The 23,001-nt window shown below is 45.2% G+C and overlaps 1 protein-coding gene across 1 annotated transcript in view; it reads left to right on the top strand.

Moving 5' to 3' along the window:
* ANKRD45 (ankyrin repeat domain 45) overlaps positions 1 to 23,001 on the top strand; it is a 94,821-nt gene that overhangs the window by 19,311 nt on the left and 52,509 nt on the right. Inside the window, exon 3 of the mRNA XM_088482187.1 lies at positions 14,453 to 14,620. Coding sequence (XP_088338313.1) covers positions 14,453 to 14,620 — 168 coding nt within the window. The remainder of the gene's footprint in view (positions 1 to 14,452; positions 14,621 to 23,001) is intronic.

Below are 23,001 nucleotides of genomic sequence, written 5' to 3'. Positions count from 1 at the left end.
CCTCCTCCTGTGCCTGGTAATACAGGGACCAGGGTATCCCCTCATCTACATCTACCCATGCCAAGAAAATTTTAAGGCAATCCGAAGCTCTGTCGCGGTTTTTTAAATCAGTGTGAAATACACTTTACGTTACAGCATGATAACTTCCCCACTGCTAGAACCAAAGTGGCATACGTCGTGTCCTTGCTGACCAGCTCGGCTCTGGATTGGGCCTCCCCACTCTGGGAGCGTTCAGACTCGCTGCTGGATAACTATACAGACTTTGTATCTTCATTCAGGAGGATTTTCGATAAACCTGGACACACAGTGTCAGCATCGTCCAGCATCATGATCCTGAGACAAGGAACCCGTCCTGTCAGACAATATGCCGTATAGTTTCAAATCTTGGCATCAGAGCTTAAGTGGAATGAGGAGGCCCTCACCTCAGCCTTTTGGCATGGTCTTTCCGACCGATTAAAAGATGATCTGATTACCCGTGAGCTTCCTACCAATTTAAATGATATGATCTCACTCTGCAACAAAATTGACCTATGCTTCAGAGAGCGTCCGGCTGAAAAGCACAAAAGTGACCGGCAAAGGTCATTTACGTCTCCCTTGCCTACCCGTCCACCCCATCCTCCTATAGATGAGGAGCCCATGCAGGTGAACCAAAGCCATCTCTCCAAAGAGAAACGCCAGAGAAGGACGCTAAAAAACCTGTCTGTACTGCAGAGATTTGGGTCACCTGGTGGCCTCCTGCTCCCGCAAGTCGGGAAACGGACGTTCCTAACTGACCTTGGGGACATCAAGTTAGGAGTTATTTGCCCATCCCCCAAATACTAAAGATTTCAAGATTTCCTTAGCTTTGGATCTCAATCCCAATCCTGTCTTCATCTCTGCTCTATTAGACTCTGGAGCAGCCAGAAACTTCATGACTTCCAGCCTAGTTGATAAACTACAGATTCCTTGTTCATCTCTCAAGCAAGCAATTTCCCTGACTTCCTCTAGCTAAAGGAGTAGTCACCAACGAAGCTCAACCAGTATTAGTTCGTGTTGGGGCACTCCACTCCGAGTCTTTAAAGTTCTTAGTGATACCAGAGGCTTCTCAAGAAATCATCTTAGGACTACCCTGGTTACGCCAACATAATCCTAGGATAGACTGGTGTTCAATGCAGATTCTTTCATGGGTAACTGACTGTCAGAAATCCTGTCTTCCCAAAATACAACCTGTAAGAAATACAGCTTCGTTAACATCTCCAGATATTCCCAAGGAGTACCAGATGTTCTCTGATGTTTTTTTCCAAGCAACAGGCGAATGTCTTACCTCCCCACAGAGAATGGGACTGTCCTATCGAGCTGCTACCTGACAAGATGCCACCTTGTGGTCGCACCTATCCTCTATCCGTGCCTGAGACTCAAGCCATGTCAGAGTACATCCAGGACACATCCTAGCGAAGGGGTTTATTCGTCATTCCACCACTCCCGCTGGAACCAGCTTCTTTTTCGTTGGAAAGAAAGACGGAGGCCTAAGACCTTGTATAGATTACCGGGGCCTCAATGATATAACGATTAAGAATCGATATCCTCTTCCCCTGATCACAGAATTGTTTGACAGGGTTAAAGGGTCCATCATATTCTCAAAGCTGTATCTGAGAGGGGCTTATAATCTCATCCGTATTCGTGCTGGCGATGAATGGAGGACCGCCTTTAATACTAGAGATGGACACTTTGAATACCTTGTGATGCCGTTTGGGTTGTGCAATGCCCCTGCCGTGTTTCAGGGCTTTATTAATGAGATTTTTCGGGACCTGTTGTACGTCTCGGTTGTAGTTTACCTGGACGATATATTGATTTTTTTTGTCTTCTGTAACAAAACATCATGAACATTTGAAGGAAGTATTGTCCTGTCTGAGAAAGAACCACCTTTACTGCAAGCTGGAGAAATGTGTCTTTGGGGTTCCCAGTGTGCCATTCCTTGGTTACGTCATCTCTGGCTCCAGTCTAGAAATGGGCCCCAAGAAGGTGCAGGTGATTTTGGATTGGTCCCGTCCTCAAACTTTGAAAGCCATCCAGAGATTGCTTGGGTTCGTCAACTACTACAGACGTTTTATTAAAGAATTTTCATCATTATTGGCTCCCATTACCGTGTTGACCTGAAAAGATGCTAACCCTGCCCTATGGCCACCTGAGGCAGAGACTGCCTTCCAACTTTTAAAACAGGCGTTTATATCAGCTCCAGTCTTACAACAACCAGATCTGGATAGGCCGTTTCTAGTGGAAGTGGATGCGTCTTCAGAGGCCGTGGGTGCAGTTCTTTCCCAGCATTATGATGATAATCAAGTTCATCCCTGTGGGTTCTTCTCCAAGAAGTTTTCTCCTGCCGAGAGAAATTTATGCCATTGGTGAACAAGAACTTTTAGCAGTAAAGTTAGCATTAAAAGAATGGAGATACCTCCTGGAAGGGGCCAAATTCCCCTCCACTGTTCACTGTCTTCACGGACCATAGAAATCTTCTCTTCCTCAAGAATCTTCAGTGCGTGAGTCCTCATTTGGCCCGATGGGCGATATTTTTTGCTCGGTTCCAGTTTACCCTGACCTTCTGGTCTGGAGCCTTTAATCAAAAGGCAGATGCCCTGTCCAGATCTTTCCGCTGTGATAACAAATCAGAGAATCAACAAAATACCCCTGTTTTGGAGTCAAGAGTCTTCACCACCTTACAGTTACAGGCCCATACAGGGAAGTCCTTTGTGGCCCCGGAGTTAAGGAAGCAGCTCCTCACCTGGGCTCATTCCTCTCACTTTGCAGGTCACTCAGGTACCCAGATGACCTTGGAATTTTTAAAGAGAGGCTATTGGTGGCCATCCATGAAAGCAGACATGTTGGAATTTATTTCTTCATGTTCTTCATGTGTCCAGCATACATCTTCACGTCAGGCACCGGCTGGTGAGTTGTTGCCACTACCTGTTCCATCACGTCCATGGACACATCTCTCCATGGACTTCGTCACGGATCTGCCGAATTCTCAAGGGTTCACTACCATCTGGTTCGTAGTAGACCGATTCTCTAAAATGGTCCATTACATACCGCTAAAGAAATTGCCTTCTGCCCCTGACTTGGCTCACTTGTTCGTTCAACATATTTTCCGTCTCCATGGTCTTCCTGCTGAGATAGTCTCTGACCGTGGCGCTCAGTTCACAGCAAAATTCTGGAGAGCCTTATGTTCTGTATTGCAAGTAAAGCTAAATTTTTCTATGGCTTATCACCCACAATGCAACGGTTCCACTGAGAGGGTTAATCAAGATCTTGAGACCTTCCTGAGGATATTTATGACATCTTCCCAAGACAATTGGTCTGTATTGCTGCCATGGGCTGAATTTGCACATAACGCCTCCTACCACTCTTCTACGAACCACACACCATTCCAAGTGGTCTGCGGCCTTCATCCTCGGGTCCCTGAATTTCAAAGTCTGCCCATCTTTGATGTCCCAGCTGTAGAAGACACTGTACGGAAATTTGCTTCAATTTAGTCTCAAGTTCGTACTGACCTGGAGAAGGCGTCCCCCCGTTACAAATTTCAAGCTGATAAGAAGCGTAGGAAAGTACCACGTCCGATGCCCGAGATGTCCGTGCTCCTGCACTCATCAAGAGGTTCCATGCGGCCCATCCGGAGAAGCCTGGTGAGTGTCCTGAGGCCACCCATAAGGGGGGGGGGGTACTGTCACGGCCAGTGTTTCCCAGCATGGTAGTCACCTGGTATTACCTGTGAGGTCGTTATGGCGGGGGGTCTCTGGCAGCGGTGCTGGTGTTTGGTGAGGGGCATTGGCTGCGCGTGGTTCTGTGCGGGCACATTCTCACTAGGCCTGGTGAGCTCTGGTGGTGTTTCCATTCCGTTGGCATGGGTGCCACCATCTTCCCTGCGGCCATGGGATTCCGGCTGTCTAATCCTGGTTGGTCATGTGCTCATTTCAGCCAGTCACAGCGCGGCACTGAGTAGTTAGGAAGGTCCAGAGCCTTCCTTCCTTTGCCAGTGCAACATGTTTCTCAGCTGCGGCTGAGAGAGAGTACCTGTGCCTTACCTGCCTGCTTGTTATACGCTTCTAGCCTGAACCTTGCCTGCTCCAACCTGCTGGATTTACCCTGCACCCTCCACATACCTTTTCACCTGCCTGAGTACCTGAACCTGCTGTTCGCTGCACCTTGCCTCCCTTCACTCCCAGCTGGACTTCATTTCCTCAGCCTGCATTTGTTACAGCTCACCATATCTGCATTCGTTACAGCTCATCATTCCTGCATTCAGTTACAGCTCTTCATACATGCATTCTGTTACAGCTCACCATATTTGTATACTGGACTGTTCCTGCCTGTCACTATCTGGACATTTCCCCATTAACCCCCACTACAGTTATCAAGTGCACTTTAGTGCTATACCTGGACTTTTTATCTTCTAAGTCACATTAAAAACTCCACTTTTTCATTTGTCTGCTTCTGTGTCTGCTCCCAGGTCCACAACAAATCAGAACCTCACACCCCTGAATCAGGCCCAATGTTGGAGCAATTGCAGCTTTGATAAACTCTGCTTAAGCCCCAAAGTATCTCTTCAATGTATAGATATAACCCATATAACCTAATTATGCTTCCTACAACTGCTTATTAAAATGTTCATACCTTTATTTTTGGAGCCCTTGGTGACTTAATGTTCAACCCTTTCTTACTCCTTCACACCCTCACTTTAGGGAGCACAATTGTTGTTATTTACCTCTGTCACTTGTGATTATGTATAAGCAGTTTTTCTGCTTCTCCCAATAAGTATTCTCTCTATTTACAACTGCCCCCTCCTCTGCCCCGTACTTTTCTCAGCATGAATCATATTTTTACTTTTCTCTCATCACCCCTCCATGCAAACATAATTTCCCCCATCCTATTTCCTCTACCTCCCCTATCTCCAACATCTCAGTTCCAAGTCTTCTTTATTACTTGCCCACACTGCTGTCTTTCTTGGTTGCCGCCACCATCCTCTCTCTCCAGACTACACAAGCTGGAACATCCTTCAGATACAGTATCACCTTGCTGGCAACATCGCCTCCCAACCCTGGCCTCCGGCAATCCACAGTATTCACTCGCACTCTTTCCACCCAAAATTTCCAATCCTCACAATCTCATTCACATTTGCCACTTGCTTCCTTTTCTTGCTGACTGTGAAATGCAAGATCTGTCTACAACACACTACTGAAACTCAGCTCACGCTCTCTTTTTCTCCTGCAGCTGTTATGTTTCTTCCACACTCACAGGTTTTAACCAGATGGTTTTCAAGGCAGTTGGTAGATTTCCAACTCTGACTACTATAGTTCCAATTTTAAAGTTATTCCTCTTGAAACATGCCTCATCTTCTCCTTGTTTAAAGCCCATATCATCCGTCTTTTTTTTCCCGAATAACTTAGTAGCTTGCCTCTCTATCCACTGACCTACCCACTCTCATACATGGGGACCTCTACCTCTCCCATCGACAACGCTGTCGACACTGCCACCTCTAATCTCCTATAAAATAATTTCTCCTCTCTGATGTGTTCAACTGTCTCTCTTCCATCTTCATTTAGATGTCCCAAATCTATTTAAATTTCAACATGTCTAAAATGTAGCTATTCATCCTCCCTCTTCCCATTGTCACTACCCCCACTAGTTTCGCCTCTATGTCCACTGCCTTGGTGTCATTCACTCCACGCATTTATCATATCACCTTCTCCTTGTAAACATTGCCAGAATATGGCCTTCTCTCTCAGGATACTATCAAAACCTTTATACATTCTCACATTATATATGGTCTTGGCTACTGTACATACATCCTCTTTAGCCTTCCTCTCACCTATACCTCCCATCTGTCCCGCTTTCAGTGGGGACAGTACTGCCATCTCACCCGCTGGCCGCAGTGTCCTGCCGAGGGGAAAAGTTGGAAGAGAGCTTTCTCACCACTCATGGCATCTGTCAGTGAAGGGAGAGTCTGCGGGCAGCCCAGCATCTTCGAGAGGGGTTGGGTATGATATCCCGGCTGTCGGGATGCCGCTGTTCAGAATACTGACAGCGACATCCCAACAGCCTGAATACTGACACCCCACCCATAGGACGCTAAGGTAAGAACTTTTCTAACCCCTTCCCTAACCCCCCTTCCTAGTGCCTAAACCTAACCTCCCCCTCCCCTGCACCCTAAACCTAAGACCCCTCCCCGGTGACTAAACCTAACCTCCCCCTCCCCGCACCCTAATCCTAACCCTCCCTCCCCGTTGCCTAACCCTCCCCCTAGTGCCTAACCCCGCTAGCTAATGCTACCCTCCTCCTAACACCCCGATACTTACCTTAAGACCATCAGCATCCCGCATGCCAGGATGCCGACTACATCCCATTCGAGAGTGCTGGGTACGTCCTCAGAATGATGAAAATGGGAGTCTGTAACACCCCCTTTCATGTGAGGCCACATCCCCTTTTTGGTCTCAAATTTGCAAACAAAGATGTTAGGAGGTATGTCCTTACCCATCTATCCCCAACACAATCCATCCTAAGCACTACATCTAGACTAATATTACTATCTTGCTGCTCTACACCACTTTCACCACTCTGCAAATTTCTGCTATGGCTTTCAATATCCTCCAAAGAAAAATGAAAGCTACACAATTGCCAAGAACTTCCTTTTATACATCTTTGACCTTCTCACAAAATATTTTAGCTGATGCCCTCTGATCTGCTCCTTACCTCCTCTCAAATTACTACTTCTCACTTTCTCCACCAAAACTGTGATGTGCTGCTACGCTCTTACAGAACTCCCTGTCTGACCACACTGTCCTCAACCTTCAATCTTTCAAGTACTTTCTCAAAATGTTTCTCTTAAATATAGCTTATTGCACTTCCTCAGTGTATTATCCCATCCCTCTAACTCCTATTGTCACAGCATGACCCTTCCTAGATTGTAAACCTTTAATAGCAGGGCACTTTCTGTCTCCTGACTTGTGTTTGCACCTCCTCTGTCTACCTTATATATCCTTGTTTTGTTTCTATGTATGACTTTTTTTTATTTTTATGATTTGTTGTACTGACTGTTGCTGCAGAGTTTTGTGGGGACCATAAACATAAAAGATGATGATGAACTCCACCTTCAGACATCATAAGTATACAGGTCTCTATAAAGGAATGAACCTTGTCAGACACAGTATACTTGTGTAATCAAAAACTCTTTATACACAAATGTGTTCAAGGAGCTTCTAACTGTTTCTATTTATCTGCTTATCTCTACTGAAAGGCCAGGTCATACTGATTCTGATGAAAACAACAACAGCAATATTAATATATAAAGCAAATAGAGCAACTATGTACATTATAATAATACCCCTTTGTGCAAAATACTCTGTTTGGATTTAGCTCCCGGCACAATTCTGGTTTATTGCAGCGTCAAAGTTTCATCATGTTATTCGGGTCATGTTTCATAGCCTGCTTAGTAACAAGCAAAAACAAGAAACATCCTGATTGTAGAGGGACAAGTACTGCAGAGTGAACAGAGAGAAAGTAGGTTAGCTGATTGTACACAACTTACTCAAGTAGTTTAGCTGCAAAGTGAAAGAGGGAAATGGGGTGGTAGCTAAAGAGAGAGGTAGGATTAAGAGATTATGTTTGGTGTGAGAAGTATCTTTTTGAAGTGGGAGGAGAAGGTGCCATATGAGAGAGACAGGTGGAAGAGGTGATACAGGTGCAAACAGGCATTGGGGGAGGAAGTAGAGGAGTTAAGGGGCCTATCCATTAGCAGATCTTTTTCAAAAGTTGGAAGACAAAAGATTATCCCTTGAAAATTCCTGGGGCTGCAGTGACAGATTTCTGTCATGTACATGACAGATTTTTGCAAACGACAAATGATATTGCATGACATCATTCAGGGAGTGGATTTGTTTAATGTTTCTATTCACTTTCATTAAAAAATATCGTTCGTCGTTTACCGCGACAGATATTTCTAATATCTGTCAGCGATAAACGATAATTGACCAACATGCTGGAGAGACAAAAGACAAAATTTGTCGGCCGCGGGAGTGCGCATTTTCATCGTTCAGAGCCTATCCATTAGCAGATAAATTGAACGACTGAACGATAAATCGTTCGTTCAAATTTATCTGCTAATGGATAGGTCCCTTTAAGGGGTTCCGGTAGGTGGGGAGTAGGACGAAGAGAGAAGTGTGAGGTCCTCATATCCACTCTCCAGTGACAGAGCTGAGGATGTGGCGATGGGATTGGGAGGGTGTACAAGGGGGATGCGATGATAGTAGATATAGGTCCGTATTCAATTTGGAGCGAAAAGCCGTTCGCTGATTACATCATTTTTGCTGATTTCACTTATCCTCGTATTCAATTTGTCAGACTTTTCGCCGGTGCGAAAAGTCTATGCATTGGGACTAGCGAAAAAGTATCACCTATGAATAGGTGCAGATTTGGGGTACAGACTTCCCAAAACCCCTTGGACAGACCCCCAAAGATATTCTGTGTCAAAAAAATACCAAATGATACCCCAAAAAAGGTACTTTCATTTTGGGGGCAAAAAAAAAAGTTGGGGACAAACTTTTAAACTAGCAAAATAGACTTCCAAGTATGCCCAAGGAGTTATTTTTTATTGCAGGTGGATGCGGCAGGTGGATTTTCACGATTTTTAAAAATTCACACTTTAAAATATGCTAGTACTCATTTTCAAGTACCCCAAATTTGAAGGGACTACTTATTTTTCCCTGAAAAAGTTGCTAAATGCTATTCTTCACCACTTTACCTAAGACTCTAAATAGCACCTATTGAGACCATTTAAAGACCCCAATTACCTTTAGCAGGGCTATTTGGGGGTACCCATAGTGAACCCCCATGTCAGAGCATCCTTAGGGGGGTGTCAGGCTGATTTCCCCAAAAATTACAGCACTTTTCGTTTATTTCGTTATCACCGGCTCCCGTTTTTCGCTGTTTTGGAATTGAATACAGGCACGAGCGCAATAACTTTAACCGGAAAACCTCAGATGACAGCGAAAAGTCAGTCAGCTGACTTTTCGCTCCAAATTGAATATGCTGGGCTGTAATGTCACAGCAGGAAGACACAAAGAGTGTGGGGTCCTTCTGTCAAAGCATTATGCAGCCCCAAACTGGTCAGCCCAGGGCAGTCAATTCTCGGAGAGTGGGTACCCCCCCATCAAAAAAAAAATGGTGTCCCCCCTCATGAGCGTCTGCTATTATTCAATCAGTGGCAGGTTTCCAAGTCAGCGGCTACTACTACTTGAGAAGAGGACCAACCTCCTTTAGGATGTATGTAAGTACGTAGGGTGAGTCAGTGATAAATTAATAAATGAATGTGTAATAAAGATGTACAATATTCGGAGTTTGAGTACTGTGGTTTTTTTAAAAAAAAATTTACAGTGGGGATTCAGGTGCTGCTGGCCTGCTGGCACTTGTAGTTCTGCAAGTGTCAAAGGGCATGCTTGTACTTGTAGTTCCACTCTGAAGAACAATATTATTACATAAATTAACCCATTATCACTGCATCCACCGCTACAGGGAAGTGCCCTGGGTTTTCAGAGGGGGGACCCCATTTGCTCAGGTGGTGGGGCAACCCATTTTTGTGGAGGTCCCCACTCTCTGACAATTACCAGCCCTGGGTTGACTAGTTTAGGGCTGTATAATGCTTTGGCAGGAGGACCCCGCTGTTTGTGTCCTCCTGCTGTGGCATTACAGCCCAGGCTGGATCAGTCTGGTGCTGGTTAATGCAAACTACGGGGAACCCCAGGCCGGTTTTACCCCCGATTTTCCAGAACCAGATCAGGCTAAAAGGTCCAGGGCTGGTTATGGGACATGGGGGGGACCCACACCATTTTTTGGCCTATTTTAAGCATGCACAGATCATAGTGATTGTTTAGGTGCTATTAAAGTCGGTTTGGAAGTTGATTTTTAGTCGATTTCCAATCCAACTGTTAGTAAATGTGGGGACTCTGTAGTAGGATATGGGAAAGAACCAATGTTTGGTCAATTTTGGGCGAGATCAGTTTTATAGGTGATTTAGCAAGTCCCTGATTTGCTAAATCGACTTAAAATCATCTATAAATACACCAAAAAGCCAAAATCGACCTTTAGTAAATATACACCCATTTCTCAGAGTGAAGGGACCTAACACACCTCTAATAAAACATAAATGTTTAGCACATCACTTACATTCAGTAATGACAGTGTCTCTGAACAGGCCTCTGACCTGTTCCCCAGGCAGTGAGAAACTGACTACAGAGACTGACACACCCTTTATCAGCCTCTCACAGGTGGTCTGGCAATCAAGGCTGCTAATCAGCTTCTGTCTACCAGACAGAAGCTAAAAATCTAGGGCATATATATCTCCCCTTGACAACCTTTCCAAAGTTTTGTCACAGTATTTTGATTTAGGTGAATTAAATGTATTTTATTGGCTGAGAATTCTATCATTTGTTAACTTGTAAATGAAGAACAGCACTGGAGCTAATTGTATGTTTTTAAATGTCTCAGCAAAATGTACTAAACTGTAGCTTCCCTGGAGGTTTGAAACTGTCACACATGTTAGGCGATTTTGACCTCCAAAATGCTGGATGTACTATTCAATGGATTGTACAATCATTCGCAAACCGCCAATGACCTCCAGCGGTTTTCTAGTAGTTAAACCGCAGACATTTTGGTCCAAAATGCTGAAAAAACTGCCACTAAACTGCTGCATATATCTGATAAAAAATGATAAGTGCGCTACTGATGTAATAAAACCAATAAAATAAACCAAGAAAGGAAAAAAGGAGAGAGAAGAAAAGAAAAAAGTTTGACAAACACCATAGATGATTTATAGCTCTTTTGAGATAATTCAATGGAGACCTACTAGGATAAATTCCAAAAGGTGTACAAGGGATCACATACTGACTTTCCCTACCTCTATCCTGGAATGGAAGTGGCAGTAAAGTCCCATTGGTCTTGTCCCGGTGATGATGCGATCCCTGCCGATGGTACTGAGATGTTAATCTCCGCGCTCCTTCCCGCTGCTGCCTCCTGGTGGTAAAGTGTCTCACGGCTTGCAGCTGTGGGTTGTTTACAGCATTCTATCCCGGCGTGACCGGCCCAGCCTTGCGGAGGGTGATGATGTACTTGGTGGGTGCCGCGGGAGACGGTGTGGATGCGGGGAGTTCCGCTAGGTGTGCAGAATGTCCTGGTGGTCTCCACTGATAGCCTCCAACGCGTTTCATGCGATAAACGCATTTTATTAATTCTTGTTTAATGTTTTTTGCTTTTCTATAAATTATTTTTGGTTTATCTGAGATAATAGACTTTAGATCTTTGTCCAATTTCAGAATATGCCAGTGTTTTTCCATCATATTTTTTATGAGTTGTGAATTGCTGTTAAATTGGGTGATAAAAAGCGGTTCCAGATTGTCATCTTTAACTTTCGTTTTATATCGGACTAGATCTTGTCTCAGAACTTTTCTGATCCTATTTTTCCTTTTGACACACCTCTTGATAACAAATGTCCATCTAAGATATAGATCCAAGATGGCTTTGTTTCACATGCGGTTACCGCTATTTTTAGTCCCTTCCGGATTTGAACTTCTGTTTTTTAAGTGTAAACAATAAAGTTTTTCTCCTATAAAAGGAGCACTTTTTAGGACATCAAGCCATCCTTGATAAAGTGCGTTTATCGCATGAAACGCGTTGGAGGCTATCAGTGGAGACCACCAAGACATTCTGCACACCTAGCGGAACTCCCCGCATCCACACCGTCACCCGCGGCACCCACCAAGTACATCATCACCCTCCGCAAGGCTGGGCCGGTCACGCCGGGATAGAACGCTGTAAACAACCCACAGCTGCAAGCCGTGAGAGACGCTTTACCACCAGGAGGCAGCAGCGGGATGGAGCGCGGAGATTAACATCTCAGTACCATCGGCAGGGATCGCATCATCACCGGGACAAGACCAATGGGACTTTACTGCCACTTCCATTCCAGGATAGAGGTAGGGAAAGTCAGTATGTGATCCCTTGTACACCTTTTGGAATTTATCCTAGTAGGTCTCCATTGAATTATCTCAAAAGAGCTATAAATCATCTATGGTGTTTGTCAAACTTTTTTCTTTTCTTCTCTCTCCTTTTTTCCTTGCTTGGTTTATTTTATTGGTTTTATTACATCAGTAGCGCTCTTATAATTTTTTATCAAGTTATTTATTTCATATAGAGCTGCTTTTCATTTAGCGCGGCTACACTGTATCTGCTATCTTCTGCATATATCTGGCCAATCAGTAGGTGAGGAATCATAGCACACTTATATACTCTCATACTCTCATTTTACTTTAACGCTGGTTTTAGTTTGGAATTTGTGAAATACAAAACACATGCAGCATTAAGAAAATATTGTAAAGTTCATGTTTATTTAGTTTTTGTAACTACAGCGTCAGAGCCTATTCTAATAGTTTTCTGATGAATATTGTCAGTGTATATCCACTTTTGCATGGTACGTGGTGCAGACAGTTCAGGTGTCCTTCAAAAACACCATGCACTTTGGGTCCCTCTTATTTATAGATATCTTCATAAAAAGGTGCACAATAGTTGTGTGTAATAGGCATACATGCATGTTTGAAAACCACATGTTGTTTAGAACAGTGTAGACACTGCAGGTAATTTAAGCTAGAATACAGTCACTTTTGGAAAATATACCAACTGAAAGGCATAAAGCAGTTGGTCAGGACTTCATGTACTCGTAAAATGTGGAGGCCGTTTAACATCGCCAGTTGCAGGAGAAACCATACAAGGAGACAAACTCTCGGGACTCTTTGATATTTGATGCGTTCATACTTTATTCTTGTAGATGCTTTGTAACTGGAGGGCTTGTTCTAACTAATTTACGCTGGGAACTATTGTACATTTGCTTCCTTTTGAAACACACAGGGTGTGGATTTATTAATAACTACTACACTATGGACCTCATTCAGAGCCGCTCGCAAAAAGCGAGCGCTTGCTCTGAATGAGGGCGGCCGTTTTTTTTTTTTAAAACCCGTCCTCTTCGCCGCTCGCTAAGCTGTGGGTGACCACCCACAGATTTAGCGAGCGGCCAGGTGATGGTCGCGACCATCGGGATTGCGACGAGACCCTTGTGGTAGGGTCTCGTCTGCCGCAAGCCACAGTGAGCTTCCGGCTCTAATAGAGCCGGAAGCTCACTACTGACATCACTGTAGGGCCACCCACAAACGGCAGGCGTTCCTTCAGGAACGTCTCCGTTTGTCCAGCCACCCCCCCACCCTGCCTACAAAACGGGGCGAGCTGTCAATCAACATCAGCAGCCGCCCCGTTTGTAGCGAGCCCCGGAGCGAGTGAATTTCTCACTCGCTGCAGGGCTCGCACACTCGGCGTGCGCACTGCCCGCCCATCGACCCGCTTGTGAGCGGGTCTGAATCAGGCCCTATGTGTTTTATGGTGATCGGTACGGGGTGCCAACGCTCATGATCCTGGTGGTCAGAATCCCAACGCCCGCATCCCGACCAGGTTACAATTCCGACGTCTCTAGGTAAGTAACCCTAACCTTAGCCCTAACCCTCCCTTGTGCCTAAACCTAACCCCCCCAGTGCCTAAACCTAACCTACCCTAAACCTAACCCACTCCCCTTAGTCCATAACCCTTCACCCAGTGCCTAACCCCACTACTTACCTTTGGGATCCCCTCAGTCGGGATGCCAGTGCCGGTATTTTGAAAAGTGTCGGGATTCCAACGTCAGCATTCTGAACGCCGGAATCCCCGCTGTCGGGATTCTGAATTTATCCTGTTTTATGTTATGTTTTTTATTTACATGCATGGCGGTTTCAGAAAAATACAACATATGGTATAAGTGAAGTAAAGTGAATCTTCCACCTGTATCTTTTAGGCTGCTGTAATTTTTGCTACTAGTCATTTATCTTGTTTCTTATCCTTAAGTTTTAATACAGTATGTATGTGCAGCGATTAGACATGACCCAAAAGGTGTACACCTGCTCTTCCACTTGCAGCGCATAAACTCAGTCAACATCATACAATTCTTTCTCTTTGTGTCAACTTTCTAAAAAAGAAAGCCTAAAGTTCTACTTACTGGCATGATAATTATGTACGGTACGTTTTTTTTATTACAATGTCATAACTTTTTATTTCAATTTTATGGCTAGCAGTACACAGTTGTTTTTACATTTATATACAGAATTATGGATCAAAGTTCTTTAAGAAATGCACTGGAACAGGGATTCAAGTGCTAACATCACTTACAGTAATCACTATATTCATTACTGGGAAATCCATTGGATGGAATTTCTGTATTCAGTACTACTACCTGTAAACTAGAGTACTCACCAATTGATATGCAATCAATAAAATATGTAAACATACAGTACTTATTTTTATGGTTGACATATCATTGCCAAATTATTGAGAGTCGTTATGTTGTATTTTTTTGTAGGATATTCGCCATTACATTGTGCTGCAGCATGGGGTCATTTGGAGGTATTAAAGACTCTTATAGAGTTGGGAGGCGACATCTTGCTCTTAAACTTCCGTGGTGAAAAAGCATATGATATAGCCCTAAGATACAACAAGACAGAGGGTGCTGACTTCCTGCAGTGGGCTGGTAAGTGATTATCCAACCTTCTCGTATATTAATGTAGCACATCACAACCCTTTTTATCTTGCATGAGTAGCAGAATGGTGAGGATCCTATCATCACAGTCCCTATTATTACCAATCACCAAATGATTCATTCTTCAGAGCAAAAGAGAATTTTGTAGAGGGTGAAATCACTGATGCTTCGTGTATTATATGGGTGGTGTTGGTTGTGTAATATACAGCCTATTTTCAATGTGTATGCAAATTTAATTTTTTTTATCAGAGATGTTTTCACTTTAAGTTGACAATCTCTTGTACTAATTGCTAAGAATGTTACCCATTCTCCATTTGAACATCATATGAATGCAGTAATTGCCTGGAGAAGAAGTGGGTATGCATGAAATGATAGATGGCTGGAAGACATAGAGGTGAATCTTGCATAAACTTTTAGATTTTTAATGAGTTCCAAATATATATTTTTATTTTTAGAATAATATGGAAAATTAGTAAATTTGATGCAACCCTTTCACATACATTACACATGATTATAAACATTATTTAGATCTTAAAGAGAATGTTTTCAAGCCCCACAACGAGGATCCCCACTGCCTAGACAGCATCCCATTAACTGTAAATGAGATGCTACAGCCGTTTAATTAGATTCTGTCTGCTATAAATAAGACACAGGTCACAAAGTCACAAATTGTCATTGTTTTGCTTCAGATGAAGTCATAACAACAATCGCTCTACAGTTACCAATTCAGCCTTATGTTGGTGATAACAGTAATTGCATAGATTTTCTGTATTAATCCTGTTCTATGTGTTCTCTAGTCATTAAAGCTGCAGATATAATATCTTGTAGGAAAGATATCCAGTTTATTTTGAAATAGTGATTTTGCCATCAATCCTCATGTGTTAATAATACCACAGCTTAACCACCGTCATAGTAAAGAACCACTACACATGTCTATGATGAAGCCTTTCTTCCATTTGTAACAAATGACCTTTGGCTAACTGTATAGCCCTTGTTATGAAATGTTCATTAGACACGTCTTTCTCTTGATCGTAGATATATTTATATATATTTATAGACGTGCAATTCAGTTTTCCTGAAATACGAACATATCTGAACTTAGGGGGTCCGAATCGAATCAAGTCCCAATTTGGAATCACTTTGGGGTTCCGAGTGCAATGGAGTCCCGGTTTGGGTCTGCTGTCAGTTCGGAAATCGGATTTTAAATCCAAACTCGGGTTTCAGATTGCATGTAAACAGGTCCAAATGACATGATTTTAGCTTTTTTTTATTGATCTTTTTTTCGATTCTTAAGGAATACAAGACCAAATCCGAAAGCGCACCAAAACACTTGAGGGTGGTTTTGCCAAAACCAAAATCTTATGATGAATTCGAACCAAAACACAGGGGTCCTTGCACATCTCTAATTTATATATAGAAATTATTTCACCACTAAAGCACAGTATTTAAAAAGCAATCTAAAGGTGCGTACACACTGGGCGATAAAGTGGACGACTGAACGATAACGATATCATTATCGTTCAGTCGTCTACTTTATCGTCCATTTTTAAGCCCAAAAAGATGAACGATGACGACGACGCGCGTTCCCGCGGGTCGTTCGTCATCATCGTTCATCGGGCTGACATGCAGGCCAACCTGACGATCTCGTCAGGTTGCTGCATGTCAGGGAATGGGGGTGAGAGCCCGGCGCTGAACGATATCGTTAATGATATCGTTCAGCGGCTGTGCTCAATGTCATAAACGACATTGAGCACAGTCTGCCGGGGACAACACTACACGATATCGCTCAGGGAGCATATCGTCTAGTGTGTATGCACCTTTAGTGAGTTTTGCTACCTTCTCTTTGGCAGTGAAGTAGTCAATGGCTGCCAGAGGAGATAAGGAAACACTGTTTCTATGGGCTGAATTCTGGGCTGAAGTTCTAACTTATATTATGACCAGAGAAGCCCAAAGCTGGTTTGTTTTTGCAAGGGAACCCAACACTTTGGGTCTCCCTGTTATTGTGTGACCAGCCAGCCTGGCAAAACCTGAAACTGGTTACTGCTTTTTACAAGGGATCCCACACGTACTCCTGTTGCGCAGGTGGTAAATAGCCCAATACCATAACATAGCTAATGCTTATTATTTGAGGGGTGCATGCAGGTTTTTTTTAACGCTATAGATATCAGTAAACATACGGCAGTCATCACCTACTTCCATATCTTTAATCCAGATGTGTTTATACACCATAGCAGTGGCGGCTTCAGAGGTGGAGCCGCAGCGCAGCCCAAATTCAAATAGGGGAGCCACACCAACTTCTCTTCCAAACACTGCCAAACATTACTGGCTGAGACTCCCTGGCAGTTGCTGTGGCTCCCCTATTTGAATTTTGGACTGTTCTGCAGCCCCACCTCTGGAGTATATCTTTACTGCAGCTGCATCTATAAACCCGTTAATATTTGCAATAAATATTTATAAATTGTGAGCCCAATTTGGAGAGGGATGCAGCTGCTTATAGGGCAGCAAATAACTAGTTTTAGCACACTGCACATGCGCAGAAGCGAATTTGCGCACTTTTCTGTATGTCCGTAGGACTTTGAGTAGAAAAGATCTTGTTTGGATCTCTTTTTGTGTGACATGGGTGTTTCAGGATGGCAAATGTGCAGTAACGCTACGGTCATATGCAAGAGATCTGTCTTATGAGGGTGTCATGGGCATGTAGCAGGGCGTTTCTAGAGAGGAGGGGGCCCGTGTGCAGTCTCCGACACGGATCCCCTCCTCTCCGCCCGGCGGCCGGCAGCGCACTGAGCTGTGCTCAGCCAGTGCCGGAGTTATAGACTCTGGGCACTAGAATGTGCCCAGAGTCTATAATGTATGCACAGATCACTGGGAAAATGGCCACGGCGGCCATTTTCCCTGTACTGCGCATGCGCAAACGACGGAAAAATGGCTGCCATGGCAATTTTCCAGACGTTTTACAGCGCCGGACCCTCGCACCGTCGTGGGACTCCGGAGAGGTAAGTAATATTATGGGTGCAAGGTGTGCGGTGCGGGGTCCCCCTGGACCCAGGGGCCTGTGTTCCCTGCACACCCTGCACCCATTATAGATATGCCCCTGGCATGTAGCTAGATTTCCGTGCTACTCTGAGTCACGTGTACAGCAAAAGGAAGCCTGTGTCTGATGGATGTCCTGCCCCGAGCATGGGTCAGTGGGTGTAGACGGAAAAACAGTGGGTGGCACAGCTTCCCCCTTGAAACCGTACAGATAGTCACATTAGCAGTACAGATTCTCACATTCGCATAAGGTAGTAAATCTGGCTGCAGTGGCATCAGACAAATACAGCTAATTTGCATCCATATCAGAATCAACATACAGTATATATATATATATATATCTTGTGATAGGATCACTGGTAAAGTGGTCTGTGGCAGGGACATCTATCCCAGATTCCTGACCTATGTGTTTTAAATCCCCAGGAGAAAGTCTGCAGTGTAGCAGGCTTGAGTTTCGGTTTTTTGAAAAGCCGGTTTGGGACCTGGGGGTTGTGGGTGAAAGGAGAGGGAGGGCTCCACCCACGGCCACTCCAGGTTTTGGTTCTCTTAGCCTGGTAACAGGCTTGTTAGGGTTTTCCACCTGAGAGTGGCCAATATAAGCCTAGTGTGTTGAGGGCTGATTGTCTCACCTGGGAGAGCAGACAGGGAGTTTGCTCAGAGACACTTGGAAAACCTATCTGTGAGTACTGTGCTGTGCTTTGTTGCTGGCGAGGGCATTAGGCCCTGCCAGGTTCTGGTAGTGAGGGAACTACCTGTGAAGTTAGTGCTAGGATTTACGTTTATGTTTTCTTTGTGTTATTTCTGACATTGTACAATAAAGACTGGCGCCGACCAGCTTGTACTTGCATCCAGACTGGTGTGCTGCTTTCCTGCTGCTGTGTGTGTGTGTAAGGAAGGAGTCCTCTACCCAGGAGAGGGACCCCCTAACCTAACTGTGTCACAATATGGTGGAGAATGCAGGCAACCACACACACTGAAGTTGCAGCGAGAGGAAAACTTTCCGTTTAAAAATTAAAGGGACAGACACCCAATTGGTGAGTGTGGAAATAACACTGTGTCCTTGGAGTCCCATAGAGGAGGCGTCAGCCAATGCTCAGAGAGGCAAGGTTCAGCTTCCAACCTACACCCCAGGACAAAATGGAGGACATTATTAAGGCCTTGCTCCAAGCTACAGCAGCTCAGCAGGAGACAAACAAACTTCAGCAGGAATCTACCAGAGCTCAGCAGGAATCTACCAGAGCTCAGCAGGAGACGAACAAACTTCAGCAGGAAGCTACCTGGGCTCAGCAGGAATCTACCAGGGCTCAGCAAGAATCCACCAGGGTGCAACTGTTGGCCTTGGAGATAGCCCAGAGGCAACAACAGGTCACCATTGAGGAAACCCGCCAGGCCTTAGCGGAAAACAGCCAGGCCATAAGAGAGGTGGTACAGCACCTGGTCGCCCGGCCCAGAGATGTTAATACTGGTCCTCCCACCACCACCACTCACTCCGTACGAGCCAGTCACTTCCTCCAAAAGATGACTTCGGGCGATGATGTGGAGGCCTATCTCGCCGCATTTGAAAGAACGGCCGAAAGGGAGAGTTGGCCCCAGGAGCAGTGGGCAAGTCTGGTGGCACCTTTTTTGTCTGGGGAGCCACAAAAAGCATATTTCGACTTATGCCTGGCTGATGCCAAGGACTATAAAAAAACTAAAACAGGAGATCCTAACTCGCTTGGGAGTCACCACCTTTGTTCGTGCCCAACGGGTCCACCGCTGGGAGTTCCATATGGACAAGCCTCCACGTTCACAGATGCATGACCTCGTCCATCTGTCCTCAAAATGGCTACAGCCCGAGACGCTGACGGGACCACAGATCGTGGAAAGGGTCGTGATGGACCGGTACCTGCGATCATTACCCGCGACTCTGCGCAAGTGGGTGAGCCATGCAGACCCTAAGACCGCAGACCAGTTGGTCGAGCTAGTGGAGAGGTACGTGGCGGCTGAGGAGCTGAGGAGTATGCCCCACCAAGCCCCGATGGCGCACCGGCGAACTCCCACAGACACTGGTAAGACTGTTCCAGGGGAGAAGGGTGCTGGGCGGTGGGATGTACCTAAGACTGAGGGTGTAGAACTTGGAGACAGGCCTGCCAGGCCAGGAAGGTTCTTGCCCCGTAAACAACTAGACATTAATATGATTCAGTGTTTCCGGTGTGGTGACTTCGGCCATATTTCCGCTAATTGTTCACTTACAACTGAACCTATGCAATGTGATACTGCTCATGTCTACCGCAGGGGGTCTTTCTTTGCACAGACAGCCTGTACGGCTGACCGGCAGGCTGAGTCTGATAAGCAAATGTGTGTACTCACTGTAGATGGCAACCGAGTAGAGGCACTGTTAGACTCTGGTAGCTTGGTGACACTTATAAAAGCTGAGCTGGTGAACCCCTTGAGGCAAACAGGGAAAACTGTTGGTGTGACCTGCATACATGGGGATACTCGATATTATGTTACTGCCGAGGTGAACATCGAGACACCATGTGGTTCGGCTATAGTTTCTGTGGGTTTGGTGCATGGTCTGATGTGCGATGCAATATTGGGGAGAGACTTTGCTCACTTCTGGAAGTTGTGGGAAAGCCGTTTTGTTCCAGAAGTGAACAACCCCGATCCATTTGAGAAGGTTGTCGATGTAGTGGAGGAGGGAGTTTCTTCTGAGTCAGAGGTACTCCCTTTTTCTACTATGATTGGCGAACTAGAGAATACGGAGCGTGACGGTGGCCCGCCAACTGATGTGCCTCCCATTGAGGTGGGAAGTGTTGTTGGGCCAGTTGATCGTCTGCCTGATTTAGAGGTCAGAAGAGAGGTCTTTGCCGTGGAGCAGTTGAAAGACCCTACTTTGGTAAAAGCCAGGAAGAATGTAAAGGTAGTTGATGGTAAACCCGTAGACCCTGATAGTCCTTTGTCCTATCCCCACATGGCAATGTGTCAGGATTTATCCTGCCCTGAGTGTCAGTATCATGCTCCCAGACCACGTTTTAAGGGTCCACTAGTTCCATTGCCTATTGTAGAGGTGCCAATAGTGAGAGAGCACCTGAAACAGGCTCAACAAGCACAGCAGAGGGTATACAACTGCAATGCTCAGTTACGCAGCTTTGCTCCTGGGGACAGAGTGTTAGTGTTGGTTCCCACTGTGAAAAATAAACTTTTGGCTAAATGGCAAGGGCCCTTTGAAATCTTAGACAGAGTGGGACAGGTCAATTACAAAGTTTACCAGCCGGGGAAAAGAAAGCCGGAACAGATATACCATATAAATCTGTTAAAGCCCTGGAAAGATAGAACGGTACTGTCGGCCGTCCGAGCCCCTCCAGTAAGTCCAGGGCCCTTAGTTCCCGAAGTGACAGTGGCAAAAACCCTGTCGGCAATTCAACGAGAGGTCAAGGAGTTTCTGGTTAGAAATAGGGTGCTGTTCTCTGACGTACCTGGGAAAACCTCGGTCGTTAAACGTGACATCATCACTGACCCAGGGGTTAAAGTTAATCTAAAGCCCTATAGGTTACCAGAAGCACCAAGAGCATCGGTGTCGAAAGAAATTAAAAATATGCTAGAGTTAGGGGTTGTTGAAGTATCACATAGTGAATGGTCAAATCACATTGTGTTGATTCCAAAGCCCGACGGGAGTGTGCGTTTCTGCAATGACTTCCGAAAGTTGAACAGTGTTTCACAATTCGATGCCTACCCGGTGCCACAGTGGAGAAGGAGGCGTTGGCCATAAAGTGGGCGTTACAAACTTTTAAATTTTCGGTGGAACACAGGCCAGGGGGCCTGTTGTTTAAAGCAGACGCGTTGTCACGCGTTCATTGTTTGGGGGCTTCAGTTGTTCCGCCCCATAGGTCGAAACAAAGGGGGGGGATATGTGATAGGATCAGTGGTAAAGTGGTCTGTGGGAGGGACATTTATCCCAGATTCCTGTCCTATGTGTTTTAAATCCCCAGGAGAAAGTCTGCAGTGTAGCAGGCTTGAGTTTCGGTTTTTTGAAAACCCGGTTTGGGACCTGGGGGTTGTGGGTGAGAGGAGAGGGAGGGCTCCACCCACGGCCACTCCAGGTTTTGGTTCTCTTAGCCTGGTAACAGGCTTGTTAAGGTTTTCCACCTGAGAGTGGCCAATATAAGCCTAGTGTGTTGAGGGCTGATTGTCTCACCTGGGAGAGCAGACAGGGAGTTTGCTCAGAGACACTTGGAAAACCTATCTGTGAGTACTGTGCTGTGCTTTGTTGCTGGCGAGGGCATTAGGCCCTGCCAGGTTCTGGTAGTGAGGGAACTACCTGTGAAGTTAGTGCCCCGACAGGGCTAGGATTTACGTTTATGTTTTCTTTGTGTTATTTCTGACATTGTACAATAAAGACTGGCGCCGACCAGCTTGTACTTGCATCCAGACTGGTGTGCTGCTTCCCTGCTGCTGTGTGTGTGTGTGTGTAAGGAAGGAGTCCTCTACCCAGGAGAGGGACCCCCTAACCTAACTGTGTCACAATATATATATATATATATATATATATATATAAATATATATATATGTGTGTGTCTGTATATATGGTTATACATACAAATACAAATATTTATAGCATTTGCACTTTTTTTGTTTTTACTAATGAAATTGTAGAAACCACAAATTACCTATGTCTTCTGTACAGTAAGTTTTCACAACTAACTCTCTGTAGCGGCGATTCAATTTTTTTGTGGGCGGCGATAATTAATGGGCGCCCAGTGTTGCAGTTAATTTGTTCTGGGTGTCCATTAATTATCACAGCCTTCACGCCCTTCTAGACCAGGTTTAACTGTGTAAAACATCTAAAGCCGTCTAAATTCCTGGCTAGGGTGCTCTAACCACGGGTTTATCGCACATTTTTGCTCGCACCCTCTTGAGAGTGCGAGCAAAAATGCCGGCGCCGGAGTATTGCTCTGCCAGACGCCTTATTAAAATAGCCGTGTGTGACTTCATTTTCTTTTCCCATGCATACTTAGGTAATTGAGGTCAGTAGGAGTCACATAAGAGAAATTTAAGCATCAATAATAGTGTTCAGTCTAGGTCTGGCGCCGGGCAGGGCGCCGTACCTAGAGAAAGGGCGTGCGCGCCTGATAAGGAGGCTTGGTCAAGGAAAAGGGGGTGTGTCTTTATGTCGCGTCCCCTTTTCGTCACTCTTGGACACTTACGGGCCATGCCCCTTTTCGTCACTCTTGGACACTTACAGCCCCCTAGCACTGTGGTCACTGTGAATGGAACCGGGCGCATGCACATCCATTCCCTGGTGGTGACCGCTGCACCGCCGTTTTCCCCACCAGCGGGACACTGCGGCCCGCAGGAGG

This window comes from Taudactylus pleione, unplaced genomic scaffold, assembly GCF_031769625.1.
Source record: "Taudactylus pleione unplaced genomic scaffold, aTauple2 ptg000017l, whole genome shotgun sequence".
Classification (NCBI taxonomy): domain Eukaryota; kingdom Metazoa; phylum Chordata; class Amphibia; order Anura; family Myobatrachidae; genus Taudactylus; species Taudactylus pleione.
This window is presented reverse-complemented; position numbering and strand designations above follow the sequence as displayed.